Source organism: Scomber scombrus, unplaced genomic scaffold (genome assembly GCF_963691925.1).
Source record: "Scomber scombrus unplaced genomic scaffold, fScoSco1.1 SCAFFOLD_351, whole genome shotgun sequence".
Classification (NCBI taxonomy): Eukaryota; Metazoa; Chordata; class Actinopteri; order Scombriformes; family Scombridae; genus Scomber; species Scomber scombrus.
The window spans coordinates 9,700-25,032 of NW_026910660.1; the positions used below are offsets into that span (position 1 = coordinate 9,700).

Genomic DNA, 15,333 nt, shown 5'->3' on the forward strand with positions numbered 1-15,333 from the left:
AATACTGCAGTACTTTTACTGTAATACTGCATACTACATCACTCATAATACTGCACTACTTTTACTTTAGTAGGATTATAATATTTACTCTTATAGTCCACAACATCTGAAGAGAAATCCTCATGATGATCATCTCAGTGACAGATACATTAAAATATACTGCAGCTTATTATAACTACACACGTGTCTTGAGTTGTGTTTAGGCTGCAGTATATGTGACAGTATGGGATCACGTGATCATATTGATTAACTCCGTCTGATCATATTTACTCATGTCTGCTTTTTTTTTCTTTTTCTTTTTCTTAATTTGTTGTCAAGGAAACCAAAATGGAGGAGGAGGAGGAGAGAGAGGAGACATCAAACCTCTCTCTCTCTCTCTCTCTCTCTCTCTCTCTCTCTCTCTCTCTCTCTCTCTCTCTCTCTCCCTCTCTCTCTCTCTCTCCCTCTCCCTCTCCCTCGCTCTCTCTTGCCGCCGCCCCCCGCTCACACACCGGGCAGCCCTCTGAACCAAACCGAGCGGATCTAACCTACTTATTCCTCCTGAAGCAGCAGCAGTCTGTCGGTCGGTCTGCGGGGTCCGGACCGTCGGTCTGTTGGTCTGTCACGGTGTGAATCTGCCCGGTCCAAACCGTTCCGTTCAGCACCGGACCGGTCCGAGTGTGTGTGAGCGTGTGCGTGAGTGTGTGCGTGTGTGTGTGGAGCTGACCCGGTTTCTTCTCCGTGCTGTGGACCGGGAGAGCCGCTCTCTCCCCGCACCAACATTTTCTTTAATGACCGGATTTGTGTTTTGCTGCGCGATGTACATGGACAGAAGCAGCCTGACCAGAGGTGAGCCTGCACATCAGCTGCAACCAGCATCTGTACACACACACACGCGCGCTCACACACACACACACACAGGCTGTATACCTGCTGATAACCCATCCATGCACACGCACGCACATCTGCAACAGCATCACATCACCACTTATCATTTTGTATTCATTTATTTGTGTTATATGTGGAAAAATAAATCACAACCATCATGATGATATTAGTCCTGATGATGATGGGGGGGGGGGGGGGGGGGGGGGGGGGGGGGGGGTTGGGAATGACATATGCGCGCTCACGCTGTCGAGGCTCTCGTGCACGCGCGCACACTGACCGACATCTCGCCGCAGTGAATGTAGGCTAGTATGGCTGCATGATACTGCGTCTGCCAGATGTGTTTCTGCCGCCGCCGCTGCTGCTGCTGAGATAAAAAAACAGATGATTTCTTTTTGGAAATAAAAAAACAGAAGGATGAAATAAACGACGCTTACAGGCACGTGGCACATGTGGCTTTTAATACCCGACTAATTAATGATCCGACAGACGTCAGCTGATCAATATCCCTCTGTTTTATTCCGTCATCAGTGACACGAAATCCACAAACAGCAGTCAGATTTTATACAGACAACCCAGTGTGTGTGCGTGCGTGTACGTGTGTGTGCGCGTGTGCGTGTGTGTTTGTGCACGCGCGATTTTATCGATCGACTCCTAATCCATTGATTTTTGAGCGCCGCGCTGATTGGAGGCTGACAGGGATGTAACAGCAGGGTGGAGGGTGATGGAGGCTGGAGAGGTGTCGATAATTAGATAATTCATGTGTGTTTTCTGTGTGCAACGTTGGGATTGTAAATGCAGGCAGACAGACACGCCCCCCCCCCCTCCACACACACACACACACACACACACACACACACACACACACACACACACACACACACACACACATAAAGACACACACAGTGAGCTGAATCCCTGCATGTTAACCCTTAAGTCTCCTCTTAGGATTGAAGGTGAAATATGCTGTTTCTTGTTCATGTCTGTGATCTCTGCTGCTTGGTGTGAAGTCTCACGTTCTTGCAGAATATCAGAACATCATCATCACATCAGTCAGTCACTAGAACCGCCAGCAGAACCGTGTGAGTGGAGCCGACCACTAAACCTGACTAGAGCCTCCTCCATGAATATTAAACCAACCCAAACGCCACCTAAAAAAAACCTGCAGAACATATTAACACATCTACAACCTCTATAAGGACATCTAGAACCCACTCCCTGCCCACTAGAACCACCAAATATGAATCCTCCATAACATCCCACCATCTAAATAACATAAAACCCAACACATGGAGTGTGTCAGGAAGGTTTTTGTTCCACCATGTGAGAACGTCAGCTTTACAGATATGTTGTTGTGTGTGTTAAAGATTTTTTGCTCCTAAATGACATTTTATATTATGCAGTGGTTATTTTGACATGCAGGGACTGTGTGTGTGTGTGTGTGTGTGTGTGTGTGTGTGTGTGTGTGTGTGTGTGTGTGTGTGTGTGTGTGTGTGTGGTGTGTGAGAGAGAGTGTGAGAGAGTGTGAGAGAGTGTGTGTGTGTGAAGGTTTGCTGCATATAAAACATTTTTTTCCTGTAATGCAGAGATCCTGCGAATGCAACACAAATCCTCGGTTCTGCTCTAGTAGAACCTCTCTGCTGCTGCACCAGATGGTTCTGATATGTTTTCCTGTGTGCATCGAGCGTGTGTGTGCATGTGTTATAATCTGGGATGGCAGGAACATGTGTGTGTGTGTGTGTGTGTGAGAGAGAGAGAGAGCGACAGAGAGCTGTGTAGGTGACAGTGATGCAGCAGGCTGAGTGTGTTAAAGGAACAGTCCAACATTTTAATAAATCCTCCTGTTCTCTGTCACCTCCACAGTCACATGGTTCAGGTTTTTACTCTATTTTAGCACAATTATTAGAAATAAAGAGTGAAAACAGAAGGAAACTGCAAAAAAAATCCCCCTTCTCAGAGGAGACTGTCTTCCTTAAAGAAAAATAAACAACATGCCGTAATGTTAGTTAACCAAAAACGACGTATTGTTACGTTTGAGTGACAGCTGCCATTTAGCAGTCCTGGTAACAGTTCACATGATGCATATATATGTATATGAGAACATATTTCCTCATTCAGAGGAAGAGGGGGTGGATGGAGGCATTGACCCAACAGTGGACTTTGTTTCCTGTTTCCAACCGCAAGTCGGGACAGTTTAAAAAGAAAAAAAACGTCACTACTATCGTCCCCTAATCTCTAACCCTGTGGTTACTGTAGCCATGATGACGAAGGCAGCCTAACCTTTAAGGAAGTAGTCACTTTAACCCACGCTACATGTTTCTCTGAGCTTAACAAAGTGATCATTTAAACTCAAACCTTCATCTTTCCCTGAACCTAACCAGATCTTCACCACAGTGTTGTCACATCATACAACATCATTATTGTTTAACAGTGATGTGTGACGGTTTTGGAAAGCACAGACACATTAAGTCCTGCACATTATTGTCAATAGAGGCGGTGTCAGATTAGAAAAATGCTCCCATGAGTAGTTCTGGATTCACATCATCAACCCACGTATCTGTTTAATTTAGAGGACTTCTGGTCTCAGAGGAAACCATACAGTAAATCTTTGTGTTAGCTGGGATCCCCTATAAAATCTGTTCCTGTGTGCTTCTGTGTTCATGTTATCTGCGCTAAAACAAAGATACCGACCCAACAACATGCCTTCAAACGGATCCGTCCACTTACTGCCCTGCTGACGGACTGCAGCTGTTCTGTTACTGCAGGCAGCGAGCTGAGTGTCAGACAGCAGCAGAGAGCAGCGCTGTAAGCTGCAGCGCCGACGTTCAGGACAAACAGGACTAATTACACACGGTTCAACAAAATCAACACATGAGCTGTATGAGAGCTGTATGAGTGACGCTCCACCCTGCTCCGAATGTTGATGTATTTCAGCAGCAGTCAGTAAATATTGAAAGATTTCATTTTCTAACATTAGTTAAAGTCATTGCATCATGTAGATCATATCTGTATCATGTCATATAATAAAACCAGTCAGACTGAAAGCAGGTTTATGTTGATAGAGTCACAGGTTATTTACTGGAGGAATGTATCGTGTTTGTTTGCATTGTTAGAAACATCCAACACATCCAGTCTGAGCTCATTAAATCATCTAATGAAGCAGGAAGTCGTGCAGCTGTTTGCTGTTTCATACCTAGGATTTTGTGGGCCAATCATCAAATAGTGACAGATGGCAGCTTAAAAGCTTAAAATGAAGTACTTGTTTATAATTCAAGTATATTAGTGTTTACTGAATCTGTTCTTTAAATTCTGAATGTTCTCTGATATAAAGTTGTGAAGTGGGAGGAAAAATGTTGGATGCCGTTGTTTCAGGAAGTAAAAATCACATTAATTGGTCCCATAGACAACGTTACTCACAATTTGAGCACTTGTACAGCTCAGATTGGCACGAAACTCTCCCTTTTAAATCACAACTGTGTTAGAAAATATCTGACTCTGTGATATAAAGTCACAGAATAAGAACATTCTTTAAATCATGACTTTTATCCAGGCTCATTCATTTCAGATTGTTTTTTTTTTGTGCAATTTTTTGATTGTCTTTTAAGGGAAACAATACTTCATTTTCTTATGTATGGAAATGCATAATGAAAATGAAAGTAAAGGAATCTTGAATCTAAAGTCAAAGCTGCAATAAAACATTTGGGGCAACTAACTACGACTCCCAAGGTGCATTTCAACAAGAAACAGCCAATCGCTGATCTTGTGTGCCATCAACATGTCAGCATGAGTCCGTCCATTCAGTTTTCATTTCAGGGCAATAATGGCGCTGCGTTTCCTTTACAACTTCAACAACGAAGCGTTTTGAGTTCATTACAGCTCTGATTCTCACCTCTGACTGGCTTTGTCTCCATAGTAACAGTGGTTGAGGCTTGTGGGTATCGTAGTACCAAAAATCACAGACACAATATAAACCTGTAGGATTGTTAGGTTATCTAATAGAGTCCTGAGTTTTTCTAAGTTCAGTAACTTTGAGGAGATTGTTTAAAGAAATAATTGAAATGTGAAAACACAATAAAGAAAAACACTTCAGGAACCAGCGGATCTTTCTGCTTCAAACAGTCTAAATCAGAGTTATCAATAGGTCCACTGTATCTCATAATGTCTTCAAAGATAACCAACTATTGACTGTTGAATGTTGCCTGCTATTGATTAAGGAAACTGTTTAAGATTTGCATCCCAAATGGAGACAAGTTGACCTACGGATCAGCCGACTGACGACCTGCCCACCAATCAGTCAATTCACTTAATTACCTACCTGCTGAGCTACCTTTTAAAGGATTGTATGAATATTGTATGTATTATAGAAGTCTGTCTAATGTCTGTGTGACTGAAAGCCTCACCTACTGAACTACTGACCTACCGATCCAAAATCTACCAGAGAACTGACTATGAAACCTACATTATCTACCAACCAACCAACACATGCTGAAAGCTACTGAGTGTCACCGTATAACAGTGAAACAGTTTATTTGAACTCCAGCAGATCCTTTAAAACAGATGTAAAACTCTCAGGTCCATTATCTTAAACAGGACGATGTGTATTTTGGGTATTCTGGGAGTGATTCTCGGAGATGTAGTGTTAACAACAGTGGAGCTGCACACAGTCTGAATCCACTGAAATCAGAGTGAAGAATAAAAATCTGTGACTGTCTGTCTGATAACCGACACGGTTATTAATAGGTTTGTTATAAATAGACTAAATATACACATACACCCACACATACACGCACACACACACTAACACATACACACACCATCTGCTTTACATCAGCCTGTTGATGTTTTCCCATGACCTCTCCCATCATGTTCACATCTGTGCACCACACACACACACACACACACACACACACACACACACACACACACACGCACACGCACGCACACGCACACAGTAGTATATCATATAGAGCGGAAGCGTCCTAACAGCTCCACATCCTGTTTATTCTGTTTGTTTAATTATTTGTTATTCTGTTGTTTTAAAGTCAGAAGTCAGAAGTCACATTTAATCATTCCTTGTTGTAGTCTATATGTTTAGTTTTTGAAAAATGTATTTTTAAGTATTTTGAATTAGTAAAATGAAGATAAAAATGTCTGGAAACATCAGAAATGCTTCTTTTTGTTACAGCTGGGTGGAGGTCTCTGTGTTTGATTGACAGCAGCTGGAGGAGCGTGTCGGTGTCTGTGTTTGATTGACAGCAGCTGGAGGAGGCGTGTCGGTGTCTGTGTTTGAATGACAGCAGCTGGAGGAGGCGTGTCGGTGTCTGTGTTTGATTGACAGCTGTTGGAGCAGTGTGTCGGTGTCTGTGTTTGATTGACAGCAGCTGGAGGAGGCGTGTCGGTGTCTGTGTTTGAATGACAGCAGCTGGAGGAGGCGTGTCGTGTCTGTGTTTGATTGACAGCTGCTGGAGCAGCGTGTTGGTGTCTGTGTTTGACAGCAGCTGGAGGAACGTGTCGGTGTCTGTGTTTGATTGACAGCAGCTGGAGCAGCGTGTTGGTGTCTGTGTTTGATTGACAGCTGCTGGAGCAGCGTGTCAGTGTCTGTGTTTGATTGACAGCAGCTGGAGGAGCGTGTCGGTGTCTATGTTTGATTGACAGCTGTTGGAGGAGCGTGTCGGTGTCTCTGTTTGATTGACAGCAGCTGGAGCAGCATGTTGGTATCTGTGTTTGATTGACAGCTGTCGGAGGAGCGTGTCGGTGTTTGTGTTTGATTGACAGCAGCTGGAGGAGCGTGTCTGTGTCTGTGTTTGATTGACAGCAGCTGGATCAGCGTGTCGGTGTCTGTGTTTGATTGACAGCAGCTGGAGCAGCGTGTCGGTGTCGGTGTTTGATTGACAGCAGCTGTAGCAGCGTGTCGGTGTCTGTGTTTGATTGACAGCAGCTGGAGTGATGTGTTGGTGTCTGTGTTTGATTGAGAGCTGTTGGAGCAGCGTGTCGGTGTCTCTGTTTGATTGACAGCAGCTGGAGCAGCGTGTCGGTGTCTGTGTTTGATTGACAGAAGCTGGAGCAGCGTTTCTGTGTTTGATTGACAGCAGCTGGAGGAGCGTGTCTGTGTTTGATTGACAGCAGCTGGATCAGCGTGTCGGTGTCTGTGTTTGACAGCGGCTGGAGGAGCGTGTCAGTGTCTGTGTTTGATTGACAGCAGCTGGAGCAGCGGGTCGGTGTTTGTTTGATTGAAAGCTGCTGGAGCAGCGTGTTGGTGTTTGATTGACAACCGCTGGAGCAGCGGGTCGGTGTCTGTATAAAAGTAAAGTATAAATTTCCACATTTTGATTCCTGATCTTTTCTGGAAGGAGAACACAGCAGATATTTTGCTGTAGGAGACAAAAACATTGTGTTCAGTTTGACTTTAAAATGATTTGACATTTTGCACTGTGGCCGTTTTCCTGTCGAAGCAGTAAATATTCCCACGCTGTGAGATTCTCACATTTAAACAGAAAATAATCCCCACAGAGCTGCATCGACCAATCACATCCACAGTTTCCCCTGAGATCAGAGGTCAGTGGGTTCGACAAGAGTCAGAGTTAAAAATAATCAGAGAAGTATTGATCAATTTGTTCCTGATTCTGCTGAAACACTTGATGAGCTGGTTTAAAAACATATTTTTAATAAAACACAAAGATCTAAGAGAAAGTTCCAGTCCTGACAATTTACTAAGGAACCATTGAAGCATCAGTGCTGCGAATAATCAATAACTTTCACCACGAGCGGCTGTTGTTGTTGTTGCTGCTGCGGTATTGATGACCTGACAGGTTTCTAATCCCTCATGAATAATCAATCAGGCTGAGAGGAGAAACAATCCGTCAGCAGGAAACAGAATATCAAACGGGGTCGAGATACATGGTATATTTATATATGTGTGTGTGTGTGTGTGTGCAGCAATTTACATGTATTTAAATGATTCTTACAAACAGTACATTATGATAAAACTGGTTATTGTGTGAAGAGTAAACAATGAATATACTAAAATATTGTGTTCTATATCATGATTTGGATAAATGGTAAATGACTGCATTATTAACACTTTTTACAGTGTTCTTCCATCTCATTCACTCATTCGATCACACACACACAGATGGCAGCACGTTATCATGCAAGGTGGAAGTCTGTCCATCGGGAGCAATTTGGGGTTTTGAAAGGAGGGGGAGGGTCTCAAACTGCCAACCCTGTAATTTCTGCACAGCCTGCTCTACCTCCTGAATACAGCCGTCCAAATAAATCTGCATGCAACTGACAGACTGACTGCTCATTTTTAGCATCATATAAGAGAATATTAAAGGACAAATTCACAGTTTTCCAGTCTGTCTCAAACAGTTAGGTGTCTATATAAACAGTGAAAGAGGTTTTCCTCTCTGTAATCATTCTTCCTGTTAATACTGACTATTAAAAGATCTCCTTCAAATGTGCTTTCAATGTAAAGTGATGGAGGACTAAATCCACAGTGTTTCCACACAGTCATTTAAAAGTAGATGATCAGCTTCTATTGAGCTTCATCAGTCTGAGTTAGTCATATCAAGTGATATCTGACACATTTACTGTCTTTTTAGCATCAGATTCCCTCTTAGTGTTTCCCTGTTGAGCTGTGGTGGAAGTATAGGAACAAAAAGACTTTGCTACTAAAAACACTGTAACGTTGAAACATAGAAGATGAAGATTTGAGTCATTTGGACGACTGAATCTTCATATTAGCTTCAGATCAACTTTTAAATAAATTTTTACACAGAAGGAGGACTGTGGATTTAGTCCTCCATCACTTCCATTATATTATATAGGTATCTTGTAATAGTCAGTATGAACAGGAGGAATGATTACAGAAAGAAAATACACACTTGAAAAATTGTGAAGTTGTCCTTTAACTGTGTAGATAACCGCATTACTACATATGGCCCTAATACGCTGTCGTACTTATTTGCACGTCATGTCTGCTTTTTATAAAGTCACAGAGGTTGAAACAAGTAACGAGCCTGTTTTGACAATGTAAGGAGTAGAAAGTTCAGATATTTGTGTTCTTATTTAGGGAGTAAAAATAAACAGTAGTCAGAGAAATAAGTACTCCAGTAAAGTACAGATACTTCATTACTTCCCACCTCGGTCCAGCAGTGATGTGTAACAGCTACTGTTCGGCTGATCGAGGCTTCACATCAGAAAACACTTAAATGTGTCAGTCTGGAGATCACGAATGAACCACAGAGTCTGTCCTATAATTAGGAGGACTTGTTGGACCTAATTGTGGTGTCTGTGCAGCCTAGTTGTGTGTTCCCACTTAGTGATGTAGTTTTGTGTTGATTGATAATAAAGAATAATGTTTCAGTTCAAAAGCTCATTTCAAATAACTCAACAGTTATTTTTAGAGGAAGTTTAGTGGAGTCCTGGTTTTCACAGAAATACAGAGTGAAAGAAAAGTCAACACTGATGTTTGGGATTCATTTTGAATCTGATGTTTTGGGCCAATCAGCTGTCGGGAAGCTCTGTAATTCAGCCAATGAGCTGCAGCCATTAACAGACCACAAACAGCTCTCTCTCTCTCCGTCTGTCGATCTCTCCTCCATGTGGACTTTATTTCTGTCCAGCTGCAGAGACGTCATATGGAAGCTATTAGTGTGTGTGTGTGTGTGTGTGTGTGTGTGTGTGTGTGTGTGTGTGTGTGTGCGTGTGTGTGTGTGGGGCGACTGTTTTTACAATCAGCTGATTTCACCCTCAAACTGCTCACATCCCTCCGTCCGTCTCATTTCTTCACTTCACAGTTTTGAATGAAACTTTAAACTCGTGCAAATATTAAATAATCACAAACTCAGTTGAAGTGTTTAAATTAAGAAATGATGTGAAAAAACAATTAAATTAAATAAACAATCATGAAGTAAATAACTGGAGCTGCAACCAATCATTATTTTCATTATTGATTAATTGTCTATCTGCTGATTATATTCTTAATTATTTAATTATTGAATCAATAACATGAAAAAAAAAGTTAAACAAATGGTGGCATGTTGTTTTCCGTTTTCCATTTTTTTTTACTTTAATTTAATTTAATGTCACATATGATAGAAGATCAAGAAGAAAAACAGTAAATCATCACATTTGAGAAACTGGAACTAAATATTTGGAGATTTTGTTTAAAAAAATGACAAAATTGTTTTTGGTAGTCTAATAAACGAACCAATTAATCTATGAATCATTACAGCTCAGTAAATGTAACACAACACTTGGATCTTTCATCTTTTTACTTTAAGAGGAAGAAATAATTCCCACATAGCTGATCAAATACTTTAATCTCCGAGGTCCATTCAGTAGCTGTTGTTGGGCTTTCTGTCCAATCACATGATATTCATCATCAGTTGTAGTTTTTTCATTAATGGATGTATATTTAAAGCATTCATCTGATTCATTGTCAGAACTCCTTCTTGTGGTGAAGTATGTTAAAATATGTGGAATTAGGTGATATATTAGTTTGAGTATTTATGTATTTTAATATTTGATTATTATTATTATTTCTATTCTGAACCTCCAGACGTCTTAAATCACATCCTGAACATGTGTGAAGGCAGATGTTCTCTTTCTTTTAAAACTTGAAAGGCATTTATTTATTTATGTATGTATGTATGTATGTATTTATTCATGTATTTATGTATCATCAGCAGTCTTACCTGTCATCCTCTCCCCCCCTCAGGTCCCTCCTCCTCCTCCAGTCCCAGCTTGCTGACGAAGGGTCTCTCTCTGGAGCCTCCCTGTTCCCCCTGCGGCCTCCAGGGGACAATGGACGCCGACTCCGATGCTGACACTCCCCAGCAACCGAGCTCCGACCCGGGGCCGACCTCCTCCCTATCGGGCCCCGCCTCCCTCGAGGGAGGGGCTCCGCTAACAGAGCGCCGCGGCTCCGCCAACGGGCTGCTGCTGGTCAACGACACGGGGCCGCCGGAGCTGCCGCCTGCAACGATAACACCACCGAGCAAGACTAGACCGCCGCTGCCTGGACCGAAACCTCAGGGTAACCCAAAGTTTAACATTTATTTAAATTTAACTCATTATGAAGTCATGACCAGTCTTGAACTAATTACATTACAAAATTACTGCTGTTAAAAAGTTACTTGTTGCATTACAGCATTACCTTCTGAGAAATGTAACTCATTATCGTTGCGTTACCAAAAATGAAAACCTCTTCGTAATACCTCGCACATATTTAATATTATGACTATCCCATCATCACACAGCCAAGTCTGGCCCATAATCTGTAAATCTTTACACTAACAGCAGGAATAACAGACACAATGTCCCATTTACAGCTCTTTATTGGACTAAAGTGGCTTCTCAAACATATACCCATATATAAACTACATACAGATCTCTACATCATTGCAACAGGCCAACAGGCACAACTTACATGTTACTGTAATGTTCTTGCTCGTATTTCGTCCCACAAATTCAAAATAATGCAAATATTTCCATAAAGTGAATGCTGTCCCTTCTGAGCTGCCGTACACACCTGCACAGTGATATAACCGTAGCACATAGCTAGGTGCCTGCCTGCCAAAAAAGTAGTAACGGTGCAAATTTGTGGCATATTTTCTTTTCTTGTGACAAAAAGGTAGCTACAGGAATAGTTGGTTAAAGAATGACGGATTACCTTTTTGAAAATGTAACTTAAATTGTGCATTACCTCAAAAAAGTAATCCAAGTACTCATGTTCATGACATCACTAATTAACCTGTGACTCCGCCCCTCACAGTCCCACCGAAGCCCCCCCATCTGCAGCAGCAGGCAGGTGTTCCGAGGCTCCGCCCCCGCGCTCCAGACAAGCCCCTCCCCCCTCCTCCGCCCTGCAGACCCCTCCCAGCAGACCCCAGAGGAGGCGTCCGGACTCCGCCTAACCGTGCAGATGGCACCCGCCTCCCCCTCCTGCGTCCTGTCACTCATCGAGAAGTTTGAGCGGTGAGTTCTTATTGGCTGCAGGAGAAGTGATGTCACTGTTTATGATTTGATCGTGTTTGACGGGTTTTTGTGTGTTTTTCGTGTCCAGCGAGCAGATCATCGTGGTTCCTGACATCACCGGGGGGTCGTTGTGTCCCCGCCTCCCCGACCCCTCCTCCTCACTTTCTTCCTCACGACCTTCCTCACCACCGTCATCATCGTCGCCCGCCCCTCCCCCAACTGGTGAGGAGCCACTCTCTGAGCTCAAAGGTCATGATGACATCACAGTGGGGGGTGAAGGGGAGGGGGAGGAAGCAGAGGTCGACCTACGTGAAGAGGATGATGACGACGACGATGATGAAGAGCTGGCGGCGGCGTGCCGTGATGATCTCCATCAGAAGCGTCTCTCCATGGAGTCCGGCTACAGCGCCTCAGAGAAACACCTGGAGGACGAGGTGGTTGCCGTGGAGATGAGGGAGCAACAGCCACTGCCGCCTCCGCTACTTCACGACCAATCAGAGATCCCCTCGGAGCGTCTGTCCCTCCCCTCCTCGCAGACGGACGGGAAACTGGCCAATCGGGACAGCGGGATCGACAGCATCAGCTCGCCGTCGCACAGCGAAGAGCTCTGCTTCGCCGGCGTGGACGACGGAGGTGTGGCGTATCCGTGCAGCCCCGCCCTCCTGCCCCGCCTCTCAAGCTCGTCCTCATACGCTGGCGAGGGAGGGGAGGGCGAGGGTGAGGAGGGGGAGGCGCACGTAAGAGTGAGGAGGAGGAGGGATTTCTCTGAAGATGGAGACAGTGACCTGGAGGAGGAGGAGGAGGCGGAGCTGACTCTGGTGCTGCCGCCGCCAACGAAGACGGACAGACAGGACTCTAGTGAGGTGAGACAGGAAGTGACAAACAGGACGGGATGTTAAAACCTACAAAGTCTGATCTATGTTATTTCTCCAAAAACTATAAAAAACAAATTAGTGAGTCACATCGCTGCACTGGGTGACATCACAATCATGTTATAGCACGGGTGTCAAACACATTTCAGTTAAAGGGCCACATAAAAAGCTCCATATGATCTCAAGTGGGCCTGACCAGTAAAACTATTGCATAATAACCTATAAATAATGTATAATATATATGATAACTTGACTCTAATACACCATCTATTTACAGCAGATGAGCAGCCTGAGAGGTTTGAACTCAATATGTATTCTTTGTATTCTGGTCAGGGTGGAAAAACCTCTGAAGCATCATTTTACATGAAGGACACTCCTCACAGTTTAACTTGATCCTTTCAGCCTTCACAAGAGCATCGATATTAGGTGTTAAATCCTGAGCAGCTGCCAGTTTTAGTTTATTATTCAGGTGTTTGTGTTTGAACCTGGAACACAGTTGTGTTTTATTGATGCTCGGCACAGAAGAAGGTTGTTAAAAAAGATAAGTAATCACAAATGTGCATGAAAGTCTTGCAGCCTGGTCTTTCACTTTGGGGTTACCCTGGTAAGAGATACTGATAAAATAAAATGCGTCCAGACTCACCGAGGAAAATTTGTCCTTCAAATCTGAATCATGTTTGAAGTCAGTTATCTCAAGTTGGACGTCCACAAAGATCAGAAGCCTCGACTGTGAATGAGGAATGGAAATAAGCGAGAATAACAGCGAGTTTTATTCCAAAAATTGGAATTACCTTTCTACAATTTTCATGCTTTGCAATGTTATCCAGTGGGCCAGATTGGTTCCCTTTGTGGACAATGTCTGGCCTGCGGGTCGTATGTTTGACACCCCTGCTATAGAGAGACCTGTGCACAAGAATAAACACTGGGCATACACTCAAAACATGCAATACACACAAGAGAAAGATGTGAAATTAACATTAAGATGATTAAAACTGTAAGTACTCAAATAAGTTCTTTTTAAAATCTTGAATTTAAAAGGTTTTTGCATCAGTGGAGATCATGATGTCTGAAAGCAGCTCCTCTCAGCTCCGCGTGAACATGAAGAACAGCTGATCTGTCATGTTAGTCCAGGATTAATGTGACAACACAACACGAGGAGAGCTTTACAGATAGATAACACACAGTTTGAACATCTGATACTGTTACTTGGTCTAATCTATAACACTGATCCTATGTCTTATGTGTAAAATACTGATCTGAAAAGTTAAAAATACTCAAGTACAGTTCATGTGCCTCACAATATTAGGTGTATCTCATCATTTCCTGCAGATATTTAACACTTCTCTCTCTCTGTCCGTCTGTCCAGCTGTCCGTCCAGCAGAGAGTCTTCAACATCGCCAATGAGCTGCTGCACACAGAGATCGCCTACGTCTCTAAACTCCACCTCCTGGACCAGGTGAGTCAGCTGATCTGGACCTCCTTCTCCTTCCTTCTCCTTCTTCTTCATCTTCTTCAACTCAAAGTCTTAACGGTTCAAAATCAACTTATTAGCTTTTTCTTAAGAGCTTTCAGACAAAACAGCACAGTCACATCTGAATCAGTGTCCTCGTCCTGCTGGTGTCTGTTATCTGTCACATTACTGACTCTGTTGCCATGGAAACGCAGCTGTGAACTGTTTCACCTGCTAAATCTCCTCCTGTCTTCTCCTCCTGCAGGTTTTCTGTGCCAGACTCCTGGAGGAGGCGCGGTCTCGCTCCACCTTCCCCTGTGACGTCGTCCAGGGAATCTTCTCCAACATTTACTCCATCTACTGTTTCCATCAGCAGTTCCTGCTGCCGGCGCTGCAGAAACGGATGGAGGAGTGGTGAGGAAGCTTCTCCTCTTCTTCTTCTTGTACTACTCTTTGTGTGTGAGCGATATGTTTCATGATGTTTTTCCTCCTCCTGTGTGCAGGGACTCAAACCCGCGTATCGGCGACATCCTGCAGAAGCTAGCTCCTTTCCTGAAGATGTACGGCGAGTATGTGAAGAACTTCGACCGAGCCATGGAGCTGCTGAACATCTGGATGGAGCGATCGGCTCAGTTCAAGAGCATCATCCAGGAGATCCAGGTACAGTTGTGTGATGCTGCTGCTGCTGGTTACTGTTCTGTTTGTTTGTGTGTGTTTAAATATTAAAAACTGTGTTGTTGTCGTTGTGGGTCAGAGGGAGGAGCGCTGCGGTAATCTCACTTTGCAGCATCACATGCTGGAGCCGGTTCAGAGGATTCCTCGTTACGAGCTACTGCTCAAAGATTATCTACACCGACTGCCAGAGGACGCCCCCGACTACAGGGACGCCCAGAGTACGAAAACACACACACGTTTTCTACACGAACACTGTTATAACTCACATTTGAATAATGAACTGAGAACCAACATAATAAATAATAACAGTCAGGAGCTCAGATGAACATTAAAGCTGTTTTTCTTGCTGTAATCATTCCTCCTGTTCATACCGACCATAAGAAGATCCCTTCATAATGTTTACAATGGAAGTGATGGAGGACTACATCCACAGTCCTCCTTCTGTGGAAACATGTTTTAAAAGTTGATCTGAAGCTAATATGAAGCTTC

The 15,333-nt window shown here is 43.5% G+C and overlaps 1 protein-coding gene across 1 annotated transcript; it reads left to right on the forward strand.

The window, feature by feature from the left end:
- Nucleotides 1-770: 770 nt before the first annotated feature.
- Nucleotides 771-15,062, forward strand: LOC133977174 (FYVE, RhoGEF and PH domain-containing protein 1-like; the record flags this gene model as incomplete). Its single annotated transcript, XM_062415304.1, is given in 9 exon segments — nt 771-828; nt 10,589-10,906; nt 11,645-11,802; nt 11,804-11,847; nt 11,936-12,710; nt 14,086-14,175; nt 14,435-14,583; nt 14,673-14,829; nt 14,924-15,062. Coding segments are annotated over 9 exon segments (1,888 nt in total), but the record flags the coding sequence as incomplete, so codon positions are not given.
- Between the last annotated feature and the right edge of the window lie 271 nt (nt 15,063-15,333).